Source organism: Leucopleurus acutus (genome assembly GCF_964270905.1).
Source record: "Leucopleurus acutus genome assembly, chromosome: 4".
Taxonomy (NCBI): Eukaryota; Metazoa; Chordata; class Mammalia; order Artiodactyla; family Delphinidae; genus Leucopleurus; species Leucopleurus acutus.
Window position 1 is genome coordinate 70,764,546 of NC_139146.1, and position 23,183 is coordinate 70,787,728.

Sequence of the window (23,183 nt, forward strand, 5' to 3'; positions counted from 1 at the left end):
GATTAATCATAGCAGCTCAGTTGCGGGGTAAGAAGCCACAGCAAAGGCCTGCTTCAGAGAACCCGCCTTCTCGGGGGACAGCAAAAGTTCCCATAAGCATCCCATTCAAAGTACTCCTGGGCCTCACTATAACATGATCCTAATTTGTTTTCATTATAACAATAGGACTGCCTGTTAAGATCTTGTTTATTTATGTGTTTATTCTCAGTATCCTCCCACATCCAAGTAGACACCTTGTCTTGTGACTAGAAACCACTGGATACCAAAGAGTATACACCCAATAGTTATTCACTGAATGAATGAGATTAAATGGAACAATGTCTTCACTACAAGATTTCTTATTGAACAAGATGGAATTAGACATGAAAAAGGCCAGTATATATGAGACCCTAGGGCACTAATGTTGATGGCTAGTATTGCTACAAATATTTTTAACAATCTGTTCCGTAGAACTTACCACGGCACAGGGAACCATCCCATACTGTTCCCTCCACCAGACTGATTCCTATCTTGGACTCCACTCTGGACTATAGTGCAGTAGTTGAAAGTAAAAGAGCAGGAATTACCCTTCGATCCTGTAAAAGGCAAATGTCCCATTATCCTTAGGCATACTCAATTCTTCTAGCATGAGACCTCACCATAGTAGAGGGAAAAAAAGGAAGTTGTGCTTACAAGCTGTAAAGGCTGGAGAAAGATGAATAGATGAGCACCTTTATGCCGGAGCTGCAAAGAGCTCTGAGGAAAGTGTGGGTAAAAATGATGGCTATGGCTGCCAAGACTAGGCTCAAACACTGTAAGCTATGAGAGTTAAGTAAAAGCCAGCTACTCCAAGACTGAGACACAGAAGCCAAAATCCACCTTGAGCCTCGGTCCCACCCCCCAGGCTGTGTGACCTTGGGGAAATTACTTCACGTCTTAAAACCTCCTAATCTGTAAAGTAGCAATAATGATGTGAATGAGAGGTTGTGAGGATCAAATTTGTCAACTGAGATAAAAAGCTTATCAAAGTCCTCATACTGCTGATGTTCAACTGATATTTCAACAGCATTGGTGTCTCCAGCAAGAAAAAATATACGATTCAGAGAGAGGATAGGATGAGATGAGCTTACTTTGCAGTAAATGCCTAAATAAACCGTTAGTATCTATTCAAGTTCTCTCTTAATAGAAAACACATCTTAAATTTCATTTCCACTTATTGTTTTATAGTAAAATAAAACAATTTAAAGCTAAGGAAACAGATGAAAAAAATCCTTGAGTACTTTCTAGGTTGAATGTTTGCTAAGTATTTTATATACAGCATTTTATCTAACCCTCCCACAAGCCTATGAAAAAGCTGTTTTTATTCACATTTTACGGATATTGAGACAGATTCAATGAGGGTGAGAAAGTATTCAAGGTTACATAGATGTTAAGTTGTAGAGTTGAAATTAAAATCAAGTCATGCTGATCCCATAATCTGTTCCTGTCTACTGTATCATTCTGTCAAGATACCATTAATTTTAAACATCGTAAACTTACTTCATTCATTGTAAAATATTTAGATGAATCTCTTTGAATTCAAGCAATAGAGCTGCTTCTCCATGATTAGTAAGCACTAAACCTTCTCAAAGAAAACACTGAATCTGCTATTAAAAACAGGTTGCCCGTCCTCACTGAGGGACGAATTGGATTGGGAATGATTAGTGTCTATTCCTGGCTGTATTATGAAGTCCACCCAGGTCAGGACTACATCAGCAGAGTGAAATAATGAAGGTCATTCTTTAGTCTAGATAACTCCCACGAAAAGTAACATTTTGCGAGAAGGATTTCTGGGACAAACCAATTTAAAAGGATATCGTGTACCTTGGAAGATCCGCAAGGGGGTTACAGTAGGATAAGAAGGAACAGAAAGTTACAGACAGGACCTCTCTATGAAGATCCTGGCTTCTTAACTAACTCTAAACATCTGTGAATCTGAACATATTAACTATTTTGTTTCTCATAAGAGAAAATCAAAGAGACAAAAGGCACACTTTCTTAATGAGTCATCTGTGACATTTGTAAAAAGTCTTTATAGACATAATCAAGGCATAGGTAAGCCAATGTCTTGCTAACTTACACTCACACAAAAAAAGTTGAGTACCAAGGATAACGCTGTGTAAATTATCAGACTTAAGTAAGAACTAGCTACTCTTGCCAGGAGAAACATGAGGTTTAGGGTTTAATGTTCTCTACACAGTTACATTTATTCCAGACCTAACATTTTTAATGCAACCTCAAGCCTCTTGGTGAAGTCTTTTGCCAATCTTCAAGCTTTCACAGTCGATATATATATATAAATATATATATATATGTATCTCATTCTCTCCTGTCATTCATACACACATCCATACCACCTGATTCTAAGATGTTTAAATGGTAGCTAAATGCTCATAACTTGATGGAACTCATTCATTCAACAAATTCAATGCTTTGACACAGTGAGAGGCCTATATTTTATTGTAAATTGATTATTCACATTCCATAGAACTAAGTAAGATGTAACATTTCAGCTGTCACATCTCCATCTACCAGTCATTTTTCATTAATTTTAAAAGAACTAGATTGTGTCCCCATATAATTATCTATCTTAGGATTATGAATGATTGAATAATAAAAATAATTCAAATTGATATGGTGCTTTCAAGTTTGTAAAACACCTTTCCCATACTCAGTATGATGGTTCCACAGTCTGATTCAAATTCTCCTTTATTTGTCTCTATTTATGTGGCCTTTGACAAGTTACTGAAATTCTCTGTTTATCAGTTTCCTCATCTGTAAAATGAAGATTAAAATATCTGTGTTATGGGGTTAGTGTCAGGATTAAATGGTATTTACAAATGCCTATCATTAGCATATATGATAAACTATAAAAGTGTTTGCTATTATTATTATCTCATTTGTGATTCACCGAAACTGTGAACTAGACGGGAGAGAGATTTGTATCTATGTTATGTAGGTAGGAATACTGAGACAGAGACATTAAGCTTTCATTCTGCGCTCTTCCTATATATATAGGATCAAAATTCAAGGTTTCATCAATTGGTTTGGCTTACTTGTAAAATAAAATAATGCTGGGTATTATTTTTTAAAACACTCATTGTTTAAAAACATTAGTTATTCATTGAGAAAATATTTAAGTCTCTATTAAATAAAGGCACTGGGCTTGGTGCTGTGAAATTAAAAAATCAGAACTTGAAATTAGACCACATTTTATTTATTTAGCCAAATTGTACTTTAATACAATTTATTTTATTTTATTTATTTAGCCAAATTGTACTTTAATACATATGAAAATTATTTGTTTTTTAATACCAAGAATGGTACAAATAAATTCTATAATGATGAGAGTATAAGAAATTACTTAGTGGTACATCATGTTCATTGATGTCAGAGTTTATTGTAAAAATCATTACCTCGTGGGTAGTTTTAAACTTCGCTGTTCAGAAACATAATGAGATTTCAGTGGATTTCCCAGCCCTATGTAGTGTTATTGGGAATCACATTTCAGGTTTAGTAACAGTCAAAACTTAAGTAACAGAAGAATAAATGACAGGGCAAACCTGCATGCTAAGGTCTGTATTCTACCAGCTAGGTATTGTGATTCTTAATAGATTTATAAAATGCTCACTCAGATAACCCTTTTTAACCCAGAACACACTAAATTTAAAATCTGTAACAAGTCAGCCTCAAGTTGAGCTGACATTTACCTTTTTATCCTCTGAATTTACAAAGGAAGATTTTACAGGGTATAAGATCGTAAAGGACAGTGTGTTCTACATACTCAAAAGGAAATTTTTTTTTGGCCACACCCATGGCATGTGGGATCTTAGTTCCCCCAACCAGGGATAGAACCCGTGCCCCCTGCAGTGGAAGTGCAGAGTCCTAACCACTGGACCGCCAGGGAATTCCCTCAAAAGGAAATGTTTACAATAAATTTCTAGTACTATTTTTTGGAATGCATATGACATACTATTTCTTTTTAATAAATATACCTTTTATCTTATGACAAGGCAATGTAATATTAGAAAGCAAAACATGAGCAACCACTCAACAAAAAAGAGGGAGGGAGGAGTGGAATGGTTCTTATTAGTTATATCCTCAGCATTACCTCCCCATCCTTAACTAAATAGCAGCCATGAAGTTTGGGAGGCCTTTCCCTACCCCCAGCTCCAGGTACGGGTCCTGACTGGCCAATGACAATCAGCTCATGGCATTGCCTGGCACTGTGCTTAGTTCAAGGGCAGATAGGAGAATGAAGTTGGCCCCATCACAGTAAAAACCCAGGAGTAGAACAGGCTGCATAATTTAAGCATACTCCGGATAAAATGAAAATGAGGGGTCCCTTGGTCAAAAATTATTTTTATATTATTTTATTTATTTATATCATTCATAACATTTATATTTCTATTATTGCTAATAATTTCAACAAGGTGACAGCATAACATTAAACAGAGTATGGAGTCCGTCTATGCTCAGGGCTCTGTGCAATGGCACAGGTCGGCATGCTTAGGAAGCCGGCTGATCATCAGAGAAGAGTCCTCCCTCCAGGAACCTCTACAGCTCTCCACACAGGGACATTTGAGCAGCAGGCCCAGGATCTCTCTATAACTTTTGGTAAGAATTAAAGGTGATCAGTTTACGAGGGTTGAGGCCTCTGATTCTGAGGACTTCTGTTTTTGTATATGACTTGAACATGTCAGAGGCAGAGATAACCAAACACACAAGCAACCCTGGCTTTGTCCACACATTCAAGCATTGCATAAAAGGAGTGCCTCTTCCTGGGAAACCAGATGTGTCTGCACACTGCATTTTACCTCCAACTTGCAGAGTCACACACTTCTCCAGGGAAACTGCCCACACTCGCGACTGGTGAGGGGCCCATGCTCTGTCCTTCTAAGTAGCCGCTTCTCTCCCAAGGTTAGCAAGGACGGAAATCATGGTCTAGTGCCAGTGTTCCAACTACTGTGCTGAAATATTTGCTGCCTTATACCTGCTTCTAAATTATAGTGTACAGAGCAAGGCTAATCTATCACAAGTTGGTCATTTTGAGTCCTTGATACATAAAGAGTTTCTCAAAAAAAACATTAATGACTATATTATATCTTCACTATGGATCGATTAGGGGAATTTGGTCAGATTAAAGCTGAAGACATTTGTTGGGCATTAAAGATTTTCTTCTTTATCAAGAAGATATTAACAAGAAATTTTGGACTAGTTTCTTCCGAAGTGTTACCAACTATAGTAGATAATATCAATACATTGGTCAGATGATAAAAAATAGGACTGTGTGTGAAACGTGGCCTTGAAAAATATAAATTGTGAAACATCTCCACTCCCTGCCTTTTTCATGTTAGGATGGAAATGAAAATAACTGGAATAGAGGGCTCTGGGATAATTAAGCCAAAAAAGAGAAACATGGGAAGTTTAAACATGGAAATGAATGTACAGAGTTGGAATAGCAAAGAAGCAGAGTCAAAATGAGTAAGGCTGCCCCAGATTCAGATGGGGCAGATATAATGTGAACCTAGAGAGGTGGAGATCTGAAAGGTGAAATGGAAGGCAAGAAATACCTGACACAAGGGGGCAATGTTGAATCAATTCTATTTCTGGAGACACTATAATTTTTTCCTATAATTGAGAAATCTTTTATTATGAATTTTAATAATAATGAATTAAATATTTAATATAGGGTTTAACATATTGGTCTATAAAGACTTTGCTTTCTCTAGGTGATTTTCCTAAAACCATGAAGTACAGTATTTTAATTACAAACTAGTTAATATCAAAATTCCTTTGTGCAAACAATACAGAGAGCAGCCCAACTCTCGATTATGGGAGCAAATGGCACTAGAAAAAAAACACCTTATAAAAGATCCTGAGAAAATTGATAATATGTTGATAAGGTGAAAGAGGGCACATGTGCATTCACTGTACTAGTCTCTCTACTTTTGTGTGTGATTAAAAATTTCTGTGTAAAATGATTTTTTTTAAAGAAAAGATTCTGAAATATTGTTAAGTAAGTAATCTGAAAGCCCACCCATTATAAACCTCCACAAATTTTTGGTAAAATAAAACAAATGCTTTTACGTAAACAGCTGAAGAAAAGGAAATCTCAAGATGGCAGAAATGCAACAGTGAACTGAAAACAAGAGCAGTGAGTATGTGAGATGACGTCACAGGAGTGAAGAGCACATGGGTGAACATTTCATGAGCAGATATTGTAATGGCCCTGTCTTGGAGGAAGTCATCAGTCTCAACAAAGAGATGAGGCTTTGAATCCATAGGAAGTACAAATAGGAACCGAGGCCCCACACACACACACACACACACAAAAAGCAGGAACTCAACTAGCTCAGCCATATGATGAGGGAGCTTGTCTGACTCTGCCTAGACTCTGATTTGACAAAAATCTTTCTTTGGACGCTTCTTACTACAGCTCTGGCGTTCCCATGGGTTTGAATTTACAACTACAAATGTGATCCAAGAATCCCCCAAGCCAAAAGTTAACATAAAAATTGGCCCTGGGACAGTGATATCTTGGGGTGACTGGTCAAACCAAACACAAAATTGTCCTAAGTGACATGCCCTGAATCCAAAAAAATTTATAATCTAAAGTCATAAAATAAACAGAAAACAATTCACTAAGGGAAGGAATAATAATAATCATTAGTCACAACCAGCAGCAATAATTGAAGTCTGAGAACTTCAGACAATTGAACAATCTGACAGAGGCTATAAAAACAAGTATGAATAAAATAACTAAAGACAAAAAGGTAGTAATTAAAACCATTTGAAAAAAATGACACACTATAAATAAAGAACTAGAAGATTCAAAAAGAAACCAAATAGAACCTCTAGAAATGAAAAATATGTATGAACATTATAATTTAATTAGCAATAATCATGCCTTGGATAAACCTCATTGGCTATGATACTGCCACTGCACAAAGCTGAACATTATAATTTAAAACTCAGTGAATAGATTAAAATAGAATATTAGATACTGCTGAAGAGAGAACTAGAGAATTAAAAAATAAATCTGAGAAAATACACCAGAATTCAGCACAGAGATTTATAGAGGATGGATGAGAATGTCCAACATAAGAGTAATTAGAGATCCAGAAAGAGAGAATAGAAAATCAGGAGTGAGGATATATTCATAGGATTAATAGCTGAGAACTCTCCCAAACTGAAGAAAGATCTGAATCCTCAGATTCAAGAAGCACACCTTCTAAACAAGATATATAAAAAGATATCTACAATAATAAATGCTGGAGAGAGTGTGGAGAAAGGGGAACCCTTCTATACTGTTGGTGAGAATGTAAATTGGTATAGCCACGATGGAGAACAGTATGGATGTTCCTTTAAAAACTAAAAATAGAGTTGCCGTATGATCCAGCAATCCCACTCCTGGGCATATATCCAGAGAAAACTCTAATTCAAAAAGGTACATGCTCCCCAATGTTCATAGCAGCACCATTTACAATAGCCAAGACATGGACACAACCTAAGTGTTTATCAAAAGATGAACGGTACAAGAAGATGTGGTATACATATATACAATGGACTATTACTCAGCCACTGAAAAGGATGAAATAATGCCATTTGCAGCAACATAGATGGACCTAGAGATTATCATATTAAGTGAAGTAAGTCAGACAGAGAAATCCAAACATCATATATCACTTCTATGTAGAATCTTTAAAAATTGATATAAATGAACTTATTTACAAAACAGAAATAGACTCACAGACATAGAAAACTTATGGCTACCAAAGGGGATAGCAGGGGTGGGAGGGAAAGAGATAAATTAAGAGTTTGAGATTAACATATACACACTACTATATATAAAACAGTTAAACAACAAGGACTACTGTATAGCACAGGGAACTATATTTAATGTCTTATAATAACCTATAATGGAAAAGAATGTGAAAAAGAGTAAATATCATATGTGTGTGTGTGTATATATATATATATATATATATAGAGAGAGAGAGAGAGAGAGAGAGAAAACTGAATCACTCTGCTGTACACCTGAAACTAACATGTTATAAATTAACTATACTTCAATTAAACAAAAAGAAATCTACAATATATCCCTTACAGTGAAACCAGAAAGGCAAAAAATAATAATTTTTAAAGCATCCAAAGACAAAATCCAAGTTGTCTACAAGGAAACAAAAATTAAATTTGCATTAAAATTTCTGATAGCATCATGAGTACAGAAAAATGTGAAATAAATTCTTTAAGTGGATGAGTGAAAAAAGATTGTCAGTCTAGAATTCTGTACCTAGTTAAACAATAGTATTGAGGGTGAAATAAGGATAATTTTAGACAAATAAAAACTGGAATAGCCTCCACTGAAAGAACTTCCAAGGAGTATATTTAATTAAGGAGAGAATTTAACCCAGAAGGAAGAAGCAGGATGCAAGAAATTATGGTGATTATTATATTATGTATACTTGAAATCTTTCGTAATATTTGAAAAGAGTGTAACAGCCTTCTTTGTTTAAACACTTCATTAAATTGCCTCAAAATTTTGGATGTTGAGAACCACTGGCTACAGTATCTATTTATTCTTATAGAAACCAGAAACCTAGGGCTTACTGCCTCACTTCCTCAAAAACTTAGAGAAAAATAAGAGTATCCTCCAAATTTTGAAATTTGAAAAAAGAAAGAAAGAAAGAAAGAAACCCTACATCTTGGATGCACAAAGGAAATAAGAGAGAAAATGATATAATTTAAGTTAAATTGTATTATTGAATTATTCTGATTTCAGAATTTTAAACTACATATTTGTTGCCTACATATTCTATGTAAATCGTAATTAAGATATTATATTATTATAAGATATGCAAAACTGCCTATGTAATTTAGTTATGAAATGAGGTAAGCAGAAGTGGAAATTTATGTTAAAACAATTATAATGGTGATATCATTATTCAGTCTGTACATAGTACTGTTTAGAATCTTTAATAGCTATTTATATTATTACAAGGCCATAGGTGCTTGTGAAAGGTGAAAGATGCGGGAAATACAGAGTAGTGCAAAGAAGAATATAAAAAGTTACCTATAGTACTATGACTCAGAAATAACCACTGTAAACATTTGGATATATATCATTACTGAAGTCAAACGACCTAAACACAACTTCCAGCTTCCTTACTCACTGCCTTTACAGATGATATTTAAACTCTCTCAACATTAATTTCTTTACTGTACCATGCGGGTATTAACAGTATCTACTTAATGAGGTGTTCATGTAAGGTATATAGTACAATACTTGGCACACAATAAATTTGACTTATTTCACTAGGCTTTTTTTCTTTCATACTATATATCATATATACTTAACATAACATGAATATATTTAACATTACAATGCACTGTACATATTCAATGTACATATTATTTAGTAGCCTGCTTATTCACTCACTAATAGGCCTTGAATATTTCTACATATCAGTATGTATTCTTCCACAACATCATTTTTAATGGTTGTACATTTTTCCAACATATGATGGATTAAGAGGAAGAGGGGGAAGAAGAACAAAAGACTGATTAAAAACCCATAGGAAAGAGTGGCATGGGCTTATAAATACTACCAAACGTAAACTAGATAGCTAGTGGGAAGCAGCCGCATAGCACAGGGAGATCAGCTCGGTGCTTTGTGACCACCTAGAGGGGTGGGATAGGGAGGGTGGGAGGGAGACGCAAGAGGGAGGAGATATGGGGATATATGTATAGCTGATTCACTTTGTTATAAAGCAGAAACTAACACACCATTGTACAGCAGTGATACTCCAATAAAGATGTTTTTTTTAAAAAAAACAACCCATAGGAAAGAAATTATAACCCAGAAACAAAAAACACAAACCTTTAAAAATTTTATATATTATAAGAAAGCAACAAGAAAATGAGTTTAACCAAACAAGAACTCAAAGACAAAAGAAAAAACATTGGAATAAAAGAAAATGAGGCTATAACACTAAAAATATTAACAGTAAAAGTATTTAGAAATAATAAAAATTAAAGAAACTTAGGATAATCATTATGAGCACAATTAAGAAGATATATGTATAAGGAAGACAGCAAGTTAACAGAAAAATGTTCCTCTGAATCCAAGAACCCAAAAGTGGAAGAGAAAAACCTTGAAAGATGCTATAAATTTGTTTTCCTGAAATGAAGGAATAACTGAGTCTGCATATGAAAAGGGCAACCATATTTCATTATGACCTCAGAATGACAGACATCAAGATATAAACTATTTAAGTTAATAAGTTTAATAGAATTCTTCAAGAACTGGGCATCAAATGTGTTCCCTGCTCATGGGTTGTCACTTCTTCCAGGCTTTTTTGGTGAACAGAGACAAACTGGTATGTATTTTTAAAGGAGGAAAAAATACTGAGTTTATACCGATAATACCAATTCAAAATTAAGATTATAGGGTTTTAATTTATTTGTTTTTATATTTGTACCTTTTTTCTCTGATGTTGAAAATGTTGGTTCCTGAAAACATGAATATAAATACTTATTTGCTTTCCCCGATAATGTGCAAACAATAGCTTCAAAATAACAACCCCAATATAATAATAAGTCTACTTAATGGAAGCTTGAAATTGATTAAAGATTTAAATGGAAGACCTGAAACCATAAAACCCCTAGAAGAAAACAGGAAAAAAGCTCCTTGACACTGGTCTTAGCAAAGATTTTTTGAATAAAATGCCAAAAGTACAGGCAACAACAGCTAAACAAACAAGTGGAACTATATCAAACTAAAAAGCTTGAAAAGACAACTTACGGAATAGGAGAACATATGCGCAAATCATGTATCTGATAAGGGGTTAATCGTCAAAATATATAAGGAACTCACACAACTCAGCAGCAAAAAACCCTAAATAATCCAATTTTAAAATAGGCAGAGGATTTGAATAAACATTTTTCCAGAGAAGATATAAAAATGGACGACAGTATATTAAGGGCCAGGGCTTCAACATATGAATATTGGAGGGATACAAACATTCAGTTGATAATATTCTAACCCTGGCCCCCAAAATTCATTGTCCTTCTCACATGTAAAATATAGTCACTCCATCCCAACAGCTCAGAAAGTCTTAAATCATTTCAGCATCAAAGTCTAAAGTCCAAAGTCTCATCTAAATGTCATCTCAACTGTATATGGCTGAGACTCAAGGTATGGTTCACCCTGAGGCAAAATTCCCCTTCAGCTGTGAACCTGTGAAACAAGACAAATGATGTGATTCTAAAACAAAACGGGGGACACGCATAGGAGAGACATTCCCATGCCAAAAGGGAGAAATAGGAAAGAAGGAAGGGGTGACAGGGCCCTACTTGAACACTGATGGTGCTAGATGTGTCCCCACATAGTACCTGCCTTACTGCCTCTCGTGATTGGCTGGAAAATGACCACTTGGCCAACCCCCAAACTCTAGAATAAGCAAAGACTCTTGATTTAAGGTCTTCATTTCTCTCCCAAGGCAACCCTCCCATATTATGTTTTCTATTTTTTGTTGACTTTCAAGGACACATAATACGGTAACATAGTTACTGTGGCTTAATAGCCATCAGATCATCATAAATCAGTCTCCTGAAATGTATATCCTAAAGGCCTTTGTCCAGTGCACATCTGTAAACACAGAACCACAGCAGAAACAAACTCTCTGCCTTTGATTACTTAATAAACAATGGAAGAATTGGAAAGTAATTTCAAGGAGGGAATTGTAGAATTCCAGAACTCCCACTTCCTGAGGTGATAAAATTCTCATTAGTACCTATAAAAGCATGGTGGGCCTTCCCATAAAATTGAAAACAAAAGGCTCTGCTCAGCTTATCTAAGATAATTATATTATGAATAAGTTTTTAAATCTAAGAATTAAACTATAATCTGATTAAAAATGGAAACTCTAAGACAGACCTTTAAAATAAAACTTTTATAACTGTAAATAAAACTTGATGATGTTTAGAAAAATGATATATTTATTATAGACTAGAAATAGTATGAATTAGCAATCTTGTCTTTTAAAGAATTAAGAATTGAAATGGATCATGTTTCCTTCGGGCTCTGAACCTCTCTTACAGAATTTCTCAAGTTATAAATAATACATTCAGGTCTCAAGGCAGTTACTAGAAAACTGACTACTTGAGGACAGGACTTCTAACTGACCCACCATTAGAGTCTACAGAGCCAAGCCCCAGAGCTTGGCACCCAATAAGTAGCTGCTTAGGAGCGAATGGTGCTTCTTAGAATATTAACCTAGCCTCTCAGAAATTGAGATGTCTCACAAAACTTGGAAGAGTACATATATGTCAGAGTGAGTTTACACCAATTAATATAATCATAAACAAGTACTGTGAATCTAATCAATTCAAACACCACATGTAGGTATTAGGTTAATGATGCAGAGCAGCAAAAAAGAAGAAGAAGTTAACACTAAGAGACAAGGAATAGTTTGCATCAAATGTGAACTGTTGCAAAATTTTTGGCTTGGAAAAGTCATTACCATACTCATTCCAACTACAAGTAAGTGAAAAGGCATATTCTTCAAAGACACAAGTAACAGCAAACAGATTCCCGCTGATGGGTTTCTTGCTCTCAGCACAAAATTGTACAAAGACCAAAAGCCTGAGATAGCAAATTGAAAGATTCAGGCAAAAGAATATATACAGTGCCGGTTTTCTTTCAGAACCGCAGAGTAAAGTAAATTACACATTTTTAAAAAAACTTTTATGTGAGAATCTGGCTTTTAAAAGATCATTTTAGGAGCTTCCCTGGTGGGGCAGTGGTTAAGAATCCACCTGCCAACGCAGGGGATAGGGTTCGAGCCCTGGTCCAGGAAGATCCCACATGCCGCGGAGCAGCAAAGCCCATGCGTCATAACTACTGAGCCTGCGCTCTAGGGCCCATGAGCCACAACTACTGAAGCCCGCACGTCTAGAGCCCATGCTCCGTAACAAGAGAGGCCACCAAATGAGGAGCCTGCGCACTGCAACGAAGAGTGGCCCCTGCTCGCCACAACTAGAGAAAAGCCTGCGCACAGCAACAAAGACCCAACGCAGCCAAAAATAAAAATAAAATAATTTGTTTTAAAAAAGATCATTTTTGTCCTTGAATTTGATCAGGACTGTTTCTGCAATGCTGTTATCTGCTACCGTTTTTTTTTTTTTCTTTTTTTTCTGTACATGGATCAAGTGTATGGGGCTGTTCTTCCTCAAGAGGAACCTGTGATAATGAATCTGGAGAAGAAAGTTTTGAGCCAAAAACCTTTTTGATGTGACAATTTAACTCTGACTCTTGTTTGCTATAATAATGTATTATAGGCACATTACCTTTGGGGGAAGATGTCACCTGGGGTTTACTGCAGGATTCATTTTGGAGAAGGGGTCTGGAAGTCTTGCCCAAAAATCTTTGCAATGGGAGGAATGGGACTGAAGCTAAAGGAGAGCAAACCAGGTACTGCTCCATTATCCCTTTCAAAAGCCTAGCTCTGCAAATGATTGAGTTCGCTCTCTCTGGGAGGAACCCAAGACATCCCAGGGACAGAGTCATACATCCCAGGGACAGAGTCATCTACAGATGCAATGAGGAAGAAGAAAAGGAGAGTGGGGAGGAAAAAAGAGAGACTCCATACCTACATTCAAATTTCCTTTCTCCCTCTCCCAAGAATTATGCAGATCCTTATTAGAATGCTACCATGCCAACCAGATAAGCAGGCAACAATTATTTAAATGCTTCACTTGTTCTTGCTTAGATATTGATATTAGCCAGAGCCCGCGTCTGAATCTCATAACTGTTCTTTAAGCCGAAAGAATATGATTTAGCATATAGAGAGGGCAACCAACTATACTTGAACCTTGGAGTCTAACACTGGTGGCCAGCAGAGCACATAAGGGATGGTGTCCAGGGTCATGACTACAGTAAATTCCTAATGAAGTAGTTTAGGCAGTCCTCAGACTCTCCCAGTTACAAAAAGAAAACAAAAGAAAAAAAAAAACCCACCCGTTTCCTCTAAAGCACGTGTCCTTAATTATAATCCAAAGACCTCAATGGGCTTATACATAAAATTTTTGCTGTCAATCCCACTCCTGGGCATATATCCAGAAAAGATGAACGCTCTAATTCAAAAAGATATATGCACCCCAATGTTCATAGCAGCATTATCTACAATAGCCAAGATACGGAAGCAACCTAAGTGTCCATTTACAGATGAGTGAATAAAGAAGATGTGGTGTATATATATATGTGTGTATATATACATATCTATAAGTATATATGTATATACATATACATACAATGGAATATTACTCAGACATGAAAAAGAATGAAATAATGTCATTTGCAGCAACATGGATGGACTTAGAGATTATCATACTAAGTGAAGTAAGTCAGAGAAAGACAACAGTATATGATATCACTTATATCTGGAGTCTAAAACATAGTACAAATGAACTTAATTACAAAACAGACTCACAGACATAGAAAAGAAGCTTATGGTTACCAAAGGAGAAGAGGTGGGGGGGATAAATTGGGAGTATAGGATTAACAGATGCACACTACCATACATAAAATAGATAAACAACAAGAATTTACTGTATAGCACAAGGAACTATATTCAATATCTTATAATAAATTATAGTGGAAAAGAATTTAAAATAATATATATATGCATATATATATGTATATATAACCAAATCACTTTGCTGTATACCTGAAACTAACACAATATTGTAAATCAACTATACTTCAATTAAAAGAAAATTGCTGGGCTTCCCTGGTGGCGCAGCGGTTGAGAGTCCGCCTGCCGATGCAGGGAACACGGGTTTGTGCCCCGGTCCGGGAAGATCCCACATGCCGCGGAGCGGCTGGGCCCGTGAGCCATGGCCGCTGAGCCTGCGCGTCCGGAGCCTGTGCTCCGCAACGGGAGACACCACAACAGTGAGAGGCCCGCGTACAGCAAAAAAAAAAAAAAAGAAAATTGCTGTCTATGAAGAAATTAGATTGGATGGGAGAAAAATAGCATCTCTATTTCCATTAACCTCCAGTTGAAATTTAGCATACTTAAATGCTTAGCAATGTAGGCAACAATCAGAAAAACTATTTAGAAATCATAGCTATTTTCATATCAACAGAGTTATTACAGACATTTCAAAATATTATGTATGCTCATCCATATTATAAAATTACAGGTATTGACCTAGGCTGATATCATTATTTAATATGTTAATAAATAAATACATGTATTACTATATCATGAATTTATATTTCCAATATTTTGATAACTAGATTTTAATAAAATTGCCTTTCTGATTCTGTGCAATGTGTTTTAAGCACCAAAACGTTATTCTGAGAAGGCACCTATAAGCTTTACCAGTTTGTCAAAGCAGTACTTGGCTCAAAAAAGCTAAGAAGCTCTGCTATAGAGCATCACTGTTTTTCCTGAGGATGTGACAAAAACAGCTAGAACTCAGGTACCCTAAAGCAGTATTTCACAAGTTGAAGAATCAATCGTACAGGCTTTTTCACAGGAAGAAATTATGCAGGTATACATAAAATTAAACACAAACCCCTTTATACCTATAGGTCTAACACACAATGAAATCAATATGTATAAATTAAACATAAATGAAACTACAAAACTAATAAGATTTAAATTAATTACATTAATGAATTAATATTAACAGTGTTCTGCTAAGACACCATGAATATGGTGCTAACTCCTGAAGCACAAGTTCTCCTGTATTTAGGAAGCTTATGCTACCATGTATCCCCGCTGAGTAAGTCTGTTTTTCTCTATTTTAACTGCCACAAAGGCATCCTTTGTACAACATGCCAGTACATACTTTAGTTCTGCAATTGAGAAGACTACCAAATCTGCCTCTGTTCCCTTCTCGATGGCTAGCAAATGTCTAAGAAATACAGCTTAGCAGCAACTTTATCAAAAATAGAAACACAAATACAGTCACCAAAATTTTATCTCAGTACTTGTTATAAGATGGTTATCCAGGTTATCAAGAGTAGGTGTGCATTATTTTTTATTACCATTGAAATGAAAGCATACATTTAAGAAGTTCTTATAAAGAATTCTTGGGTCCCCCAGAAAAAATCTGAGGTCCCTCAGCCCCCAGATGAAGAAATACTGTCCAAAAAACAACAGAGGAATGATGTCATTCACACATATAAGCACAGATTCCCCCTCCAAACCGCACAATAATCTGCAGTCAGTATGTAGAGAGGTGGGTACATGAATCTGAGAACAGCATAACTGACTTAAGAAGAATATAATTAAGACATCCAGGATTCCACTCTGGACAGGATTAGAAAATGTCAGGGAAAAAGGAGAAGGGACTTCATCTGATTTCAGATGTCCAGTTAGAGCCCCTCTCCCCATATTGCATCCTTGGATAGTTTCCTGATAAATAGTAACCCAAGTAAAACTTCAGGACTTGCTCTGATCCTCTTAGCTTCGTATTCTCGCAGAACTCACTTACAAGCTAATAGAAATACTGTGTTAAAAGCAGAAAACTAGGAAGAAAGAATAATCTTAAGGTTTCTGATTGGTATACAAGCTTTCTACATGCAGCAAATTCGGAGTATGTGTTCAGGGCATTTTGGTACAGAGTTATCAGTGGTAATAAATCACTGCTATTTAGACAGTTTCACTGTCAATCCAAGTCATTTTATCTTCAGGGACTGTATAGTTCATTGAGGAAAAAAAATAAATACAAGGTGAAGAATTGTTAGAAGAGTGTTTGAAATAAATTATGGTATAATGAGAGTATGGAATGCTATTTAATCACTGTAATAATGAATTAGAGCTAAATCATTGTCTTAGAGATATTTACATGAAGTGTTCTTGAGTGAGAAAAACATTATGTAGAAAACTGTACGTAATAAATGTGATCTCATTTTTTGAAAAACACAAACACCTCTATGTGTATGTCATTCTGTATACAAGTTTGTATATATATGTTTATATATAATTTATGAGCATGGAGAAAACTGTAAAATCATACACACCAGGTTGTTAAGATGGGCTAACTGTGGGCAGAAATAAGGTAATATGATGCAAAAGGAAGAAGAATTGAAGTGATTTATGCAAAAAAAAAAGGAGATAAAGTCTTCCGTTTTAAAATAATATATATAATATGATCATATTTATTCATTACAGAAAGAAGAAAAACCAATTCCCAAAGTTGGAGGAAATGAAAAAGAAGCAGTAGAGTAGATAAGGAAGGTAAAACTGATCGAGGGGTAGGAAATACTTCCAGAATGGCACGGTAAGACCCTCCAAAAATCTGTTCCTCCACAGAAACAGTAAAAACACTGGGAAAAAAATATCAAAATCAGATTTTTCAGAACTTTGGAATTTAACCAAAGGCTTGCAGCAGAGGAACATTTGTTCAAGAAAAATGGCTGAATCACAGTGAGAACTATGAGCTTTGTAGCATTTTTTGTTTTCATTTTTGTTTTTTATTGGCTGCGTTGGGTCTTCGTTGCTGCGCGCGGGCTTTCTCTAGTTGTGGTGAGCGGGGGCTACCCTTCGTTGCGGTGCGTGGGCTTCTCATTGCTGTGGCTTCTCTTGTTGCGGAGCACAGGCTCTAGGCACGCAGGCTTCAGTAGCTGCGGCACACGGGCTCAGCAGCTGTGGCTCGCGGGCTCTAGAGTGAAGGCTCAGTAGTTGTGGCACACGGGGCTTAGCTGCTCCACAGCATGTGGGATCTTCCTGGACCAGGGATAGAACCCGTGTTCCCTGCATTGGCAGGCAGATTCTTAACCACTGCGCCAGCAGGGAAGTCCCACTTTGTAACATTTTAACTTGCCATATTCCCATCACCCTCTCCTCAGTTCTACAGGAGCCTTGAAAACCAATGAGCTTGCAACCATGGTATCTATAAAAACCAGCAACCTAGGGGGAAGAACGGGTCTGAAGCTCCCCAAAAAGCCACCCCCAGAGAATTATCACCATTCAACTTGTCTAGAAGCTCCCCGGAAAGGATCCATTCTCAGTACTTGTCTTGATCTCAGAGCTTTCTCTTTGCAAAAAGTTCTATCCCCAGGGTACGTGTGGAAAACAATCTGTGGCAATTGTTTAACATCACAGTTACCTGAGGCAAGGATACCTGTTGTAAATAAGAGGCTGACCAAAACACTTAAAAGGAAGAACTAGGGAATGAGATGTCTGAAGAGGCCTTTGAAAAGCTCTGACATATTCCCTGGGATACTAGAAGGCCAGGGCTGTGCCTATATCCAAGAAAAATATGAAAAGCCAGTCACAAAAGCCACACATTTATTGTATGATGCCCTTTATATGAAATGTTCAGAACAGGCAAATCTATAGAGACTGAAAGTAGATTAGTTTTGGACACAGGCTGAGGGAGAGGGGAAATGAGGAATAATGGATACAGCATTTCTTTTTGCAGTGATGAAAATGTTCTAAAATTAGATAGTGGTGATAGTTGCACAACTCTGTGAATACATTTTAAAAATATTGAATTATATGTATTAGAGGTCAAATTTAATGGTACGTGGATTATACCTCAAAAAGCTTTCTGTAAGTGAATGAGAGGTATGATGTGTTTTCATCTGATTTAGAAGATTTAGGAGCTGGTCATCAAAGAGCACAATGAGAGAACAAAACACTTTATGCTTTCAGCACATTAGCCCACTCTCATGTCACTTTAATTCCTGATTAGAGTTTCTAGGCTATTTTATTTTGTGCCATATTATTTTTAACCCAAAAGCTCTTGGTTGGTCAAAGAGTTTTTCCCTCTCCTTAAAATTCAATTTATGCTTAAATATTTATAAAATATATAAGAAGAAAAGATGAAAATAAAAATCTAAACACAGAATGCAACCTAGGAAAATCCCTTACTGGGATACAGCATGAAAGCTAGCTATGGGCCTTTTTCCTTTCCATATTACAACTGGTTTTCAAAATGTAACTAATGAAACTCCAGATGTAACAGATGTCACATAAAGCCTATTTCACATTTACAAAGCTCTGCCACACAGTGTAACCTAGGAGGCATCTGGCTAAGACTTTACAAACTGCAGTATTCTGTGTTTTGGCATGATATTAAGGACCCCCAAAAGGAAGCGTCTTAAGGAAAGGCTATTTCCTGGTACTTTTTGCCAGGAGTTCTCCCCTTCATTTTCTACCCAGGATATTGAGAAGGACAGAATGTCTCGCCACTGTAGTTTTGGACTAGAGTGGACTCAAAAAGCTTTTACATATGCCAGAAATTTAGAATGACACTTTAATTAGAGAATAATATTTTTTTTAAAAAGGAATAAAAGTAAATTCTCTGCTAGGTGTTAGTAGAGAAATAAGCATTAAATTATACTTTAAGTAAAATTGGTTAAATAAATATCACGTGAGAAGTGTGATTTGGCATCACCAATAAAAAAGAGGTCAGATATTAAATTTTTGAAATGACTGTAGTTCATTTATCTATTCATTCAACAAATATTTTGTTGAGCACTGGCTATAAAGCAGTAAACAAAATACATTACTCTCCTGGAGCTTAAAATTTGCTCAGAAATGCTCCTGCTACTGAAAAGAAAGCAATGAAATTAAATAGGGAAGCATGAAATACTTGAAAGAACGCTGGTCTAGGAGTCCCAAGACCTGAATCCTAATTCCATGGCTACCAATTAGTAAATAACTGACACCGGATACATCAACTTAATTTCCCTAAGCCTCAATTTCATACGTTGAAAAATGGTCTGTATACCTGTCCTGCATACCTTGTCAGCTAATTATAAGGGCCACAGAGACATAAACAACAAGGTCTTACTGTGTAGCACAGGGAACTATATTCAATATCCTGTGATAAACCATAATGGAAAAGAATATGAAAAAGAATATATATATATGTACAACTGAATCACTTCGCTGTACAGAAGAAATTAACACTGCACTGTAAATCAACTATACTTCAATAAAATTTAAAAAAAAATAATAAGGACCACAAACAAAATATTCAAACTTGCCCTGAAAACTATCAAAAGCTCTATACTCACAGACTAGCAGTATTACTGAAGTGTATGAAAAACTATCAAATCCCTAACAATAAATAATTTTAGTTATTATAGACAGTCTATTGAGGGTCTATGTGGTGAGACAGTAAAGCCCAAGGCTAACTGTCAAGTACATTAACAAGACAGAATGACACATTTTCAAAGGTTTTGACCTTTCTACATTTAATCATTCTAATTTCACCTGGGTTTCCTTTACATGTCAAATTACGTTCATATTCTCAAGCAATGTTCCACCCATAGGAAGAGAAAATGAGTCAAACAGACTCCCATCAAACTTCCAAACTGAGCAGCAAGGACCATATGTTTCTTTACTCTTCAGGGTATGTGTTTGTCACCTCTATTTGAATCTTAACAAATGACAGAACTTTCAAAATAGAGACAAATCCACCTTGTAAAAGAAAATAACAATTGCTGTAATTGCAACCACATTAATTGGACTGAGTTTTTGCTTAAATTACTTCTGCCCTTTTGTTGAAAAACACTGCCCTAAGAATAATGAAGTGCTTGTTATAAAGCAGAAACTAACATACCATTGTAAAGCAATTATACTCCAATAAAGATGTAAAAAAATAAAAAGAATAATGAAGTGCTTAAGACATGACTGAAATATTAAAAACTTCAAAATTAAACTCTTGAGGAAAACAAATTTTACTTAGCATAATTTGGGTTTGTAGTATTACCGTCAGGTAATGAATATGAATCCGTATAAATCGCTAGTGAACTCTTAAGCATAAGAAACAGTTAATATCTATCAGTGCTCCATGAAACAACGGAAGCCAAACATTCTGACTCTTTGGGGCTAGAGAGATAGAATAATCCTGCGTTTCTTCAGATACTAGCAAACATACTATGATAGCTTAAGAGTCAGCTTAATCCTTCCCTTCCTGGCTCAGAATGAAAATAAATATTCTGTCCTAGACCTAAGATGTGATTTCCCTTTGGAGGTTTTCAGGAAGGAGGGAGAAACAAACAAGAAAGTGATCACGGATGAATGGGTTTTGGGTAATTTTCAATCACATAACCTTGTTTTAGGAAGTAGAAAGTAAGACTCAAGACAACTGCAGAGAAAGCTCTTAACAGTGACTGTGCTCTGATTATGATTTATCAGCACTGACTAGGTAACTTTCCACACTAATCCACTCCCACTAGCATTCTGGAAGGTTAGTAACTTTACTAAAAAAATTGGAGGGGTATTGAGGGATAGAGTCACATTCCGGAGCATATCATCTGTTGCCATCTAACTGGACCCATCTCCACCCTTTCTGTCTTCTCTCTCTCTCTGCAAGCACTTTTTCTGGAATAACTGACAAATATCTCCATGTGTCCTCAAACAGAAGTTTTGGCCATGCCATTTTCCTCAAGGTGTGATTATTTGTCAGTCACCAACAAGTAAAATAAATTGCATAGCCAATAAAACCAGGAAATGAGAAAGAACACACAGACACCTCGACAGCAAATGAAGGGATCGCTCCTGTCAAATCCCTTGGCATTCGATTACAGAACTGCGTGCCTGGTCTTCTCACTTCTCGCTGTAAGCATCTCACTGCAAACATTTTCACCACATAACTAATTGACTGTAAGGCAATTTTGCAATGAAAGTAAGCCACCTGGTTGACAGTTTGGTTTCAACGGGTTGAAATGTGTTATCATTTCTTCCAGTTAGAGACGTTATTGATGGCTTTATTGAGCTGACAGAAGACAATTTGCTTTCTTATCTTGAAACACTGCACTGGAGGAGAAAGAGGCTGAGGGCCCCAGAGGTGCAGAGCTGAACCTACATTTCCCATAGAACTTTGGAAAGTCTATCAACGGACATGTGACAGTATGCGAGGAACAAACACCAGTGGAGAAGGCTTTCACAGCGCAATACAGAACTCAGTTACAAATATGCATCCTGGTATTTGGAAACTGATACCTCTCTTAACAAAGGAACAAATTTTAGCAAAAAAGATAAAGTGCAATGCTGAATGAGGAGACAAATCAACAAGCAAAAACAAGTGTATAAAAATACTATAAACAGAAGACTTGGAAGACAAGGTACAACTCACAAAATAAACTCAGTTATTTGTGCAGTGTCACCATGAATCTACACACATTTTAAACATATTCAAAAATTTTGTATTTAGCAATGTCTTTTTAATTGTTATTCATTTCTCACATTTCATTATGTCTTTTTAAATGTCCCTCTTTCATTTTATATCTTTCATGGTAAAACTGCCTTACAACCAATTAATTATGAGGCAGAAATGCTTACAGCAAAGATGTCTAAGGCAAAGATGCTTACAGCGAAATTACCTCGAAGAACCACAGAATTAGGATACCTGCCACAAGGCACCAATAACAAAATAAGTAACTTAGTTTACTTATTAATTTAACCATCTCAAAATAAGTAACTTAAAAAACAGAACCACCGTAAAATCAACACTGTCATACTGAGGCAAGCAGCATAAATTTTTATGTCTCAGAAACACTGAATGGCATTGGTACCTTTTTATTTCTTACTCCAGTCCCTATCTGGATGGCTGAGCTGAGGGCATTTCATGTTTAGTAACAGGGCACATGCTTGCTAGATAAGGGAGCAGAGCTTTTCCTGTGTGACCAGTAAGTGATTGTGATTAAGAGCATCAGCACACTTAAAAATCTACCTGTGGGTTCCACAGACATTAAAGGGCCCAGCTGTTTAGTACCTCCAGACTTACTTGTGCTCCTGTGATTTTGGTCCCCTGGGAGAGAAGCCTCCATAGTCCAGGCTGGAATGTGTTGGGTGGGATTGGCAGTAGATGTCCCGGTGCTCTCGTTATGAGTTGTACTTGGAAGAATAACATCATACACACGGACTTCACCATCAGTGACCAAAGGTTCACTCCCGTTTGATTTAAAATAGGCTTTTTTTAATGTTCCTGAAAGACCAAACAAAGATATTTTAAAACATTACTAGAAGTATTTATTTTACTTTATTTTAATTTTACTTTTTTTTTAAATTAATAAATTTATTTATTTATTTTTGGCTGAGTTGGGTCTTTGTTTCTGTGTGAGGGCTTTCTCTCAGGCAAGCGGGGTCCACTCTTCATCGCGGTGTGAGGGCCTCTCTTGTTGCGGA

General features: G+C 36.1%; 1 protein-coding gene across 1 annotated transcript in view; it reads right to left on the bottom strand.

Annotated features, from left to right (window-relative positions):
* The window catches only part of CORIN (corin, serine peptidase), a gene marked incomplete at its 5' end in the record, with an annotated part of 265,153 nt that overhangs the window by 194,768 nt on the left and 47,202 nt on the right, over positions 1 to 23,183 (bottom strand). Inside the window, 1 exon segment of the mRNA XM_082837777.1 lies at positions 22,783 to 22,983. Coding sequence (XP_082693903.1) covers positions 22,783 to 22,983 — 201 coding nt within the window.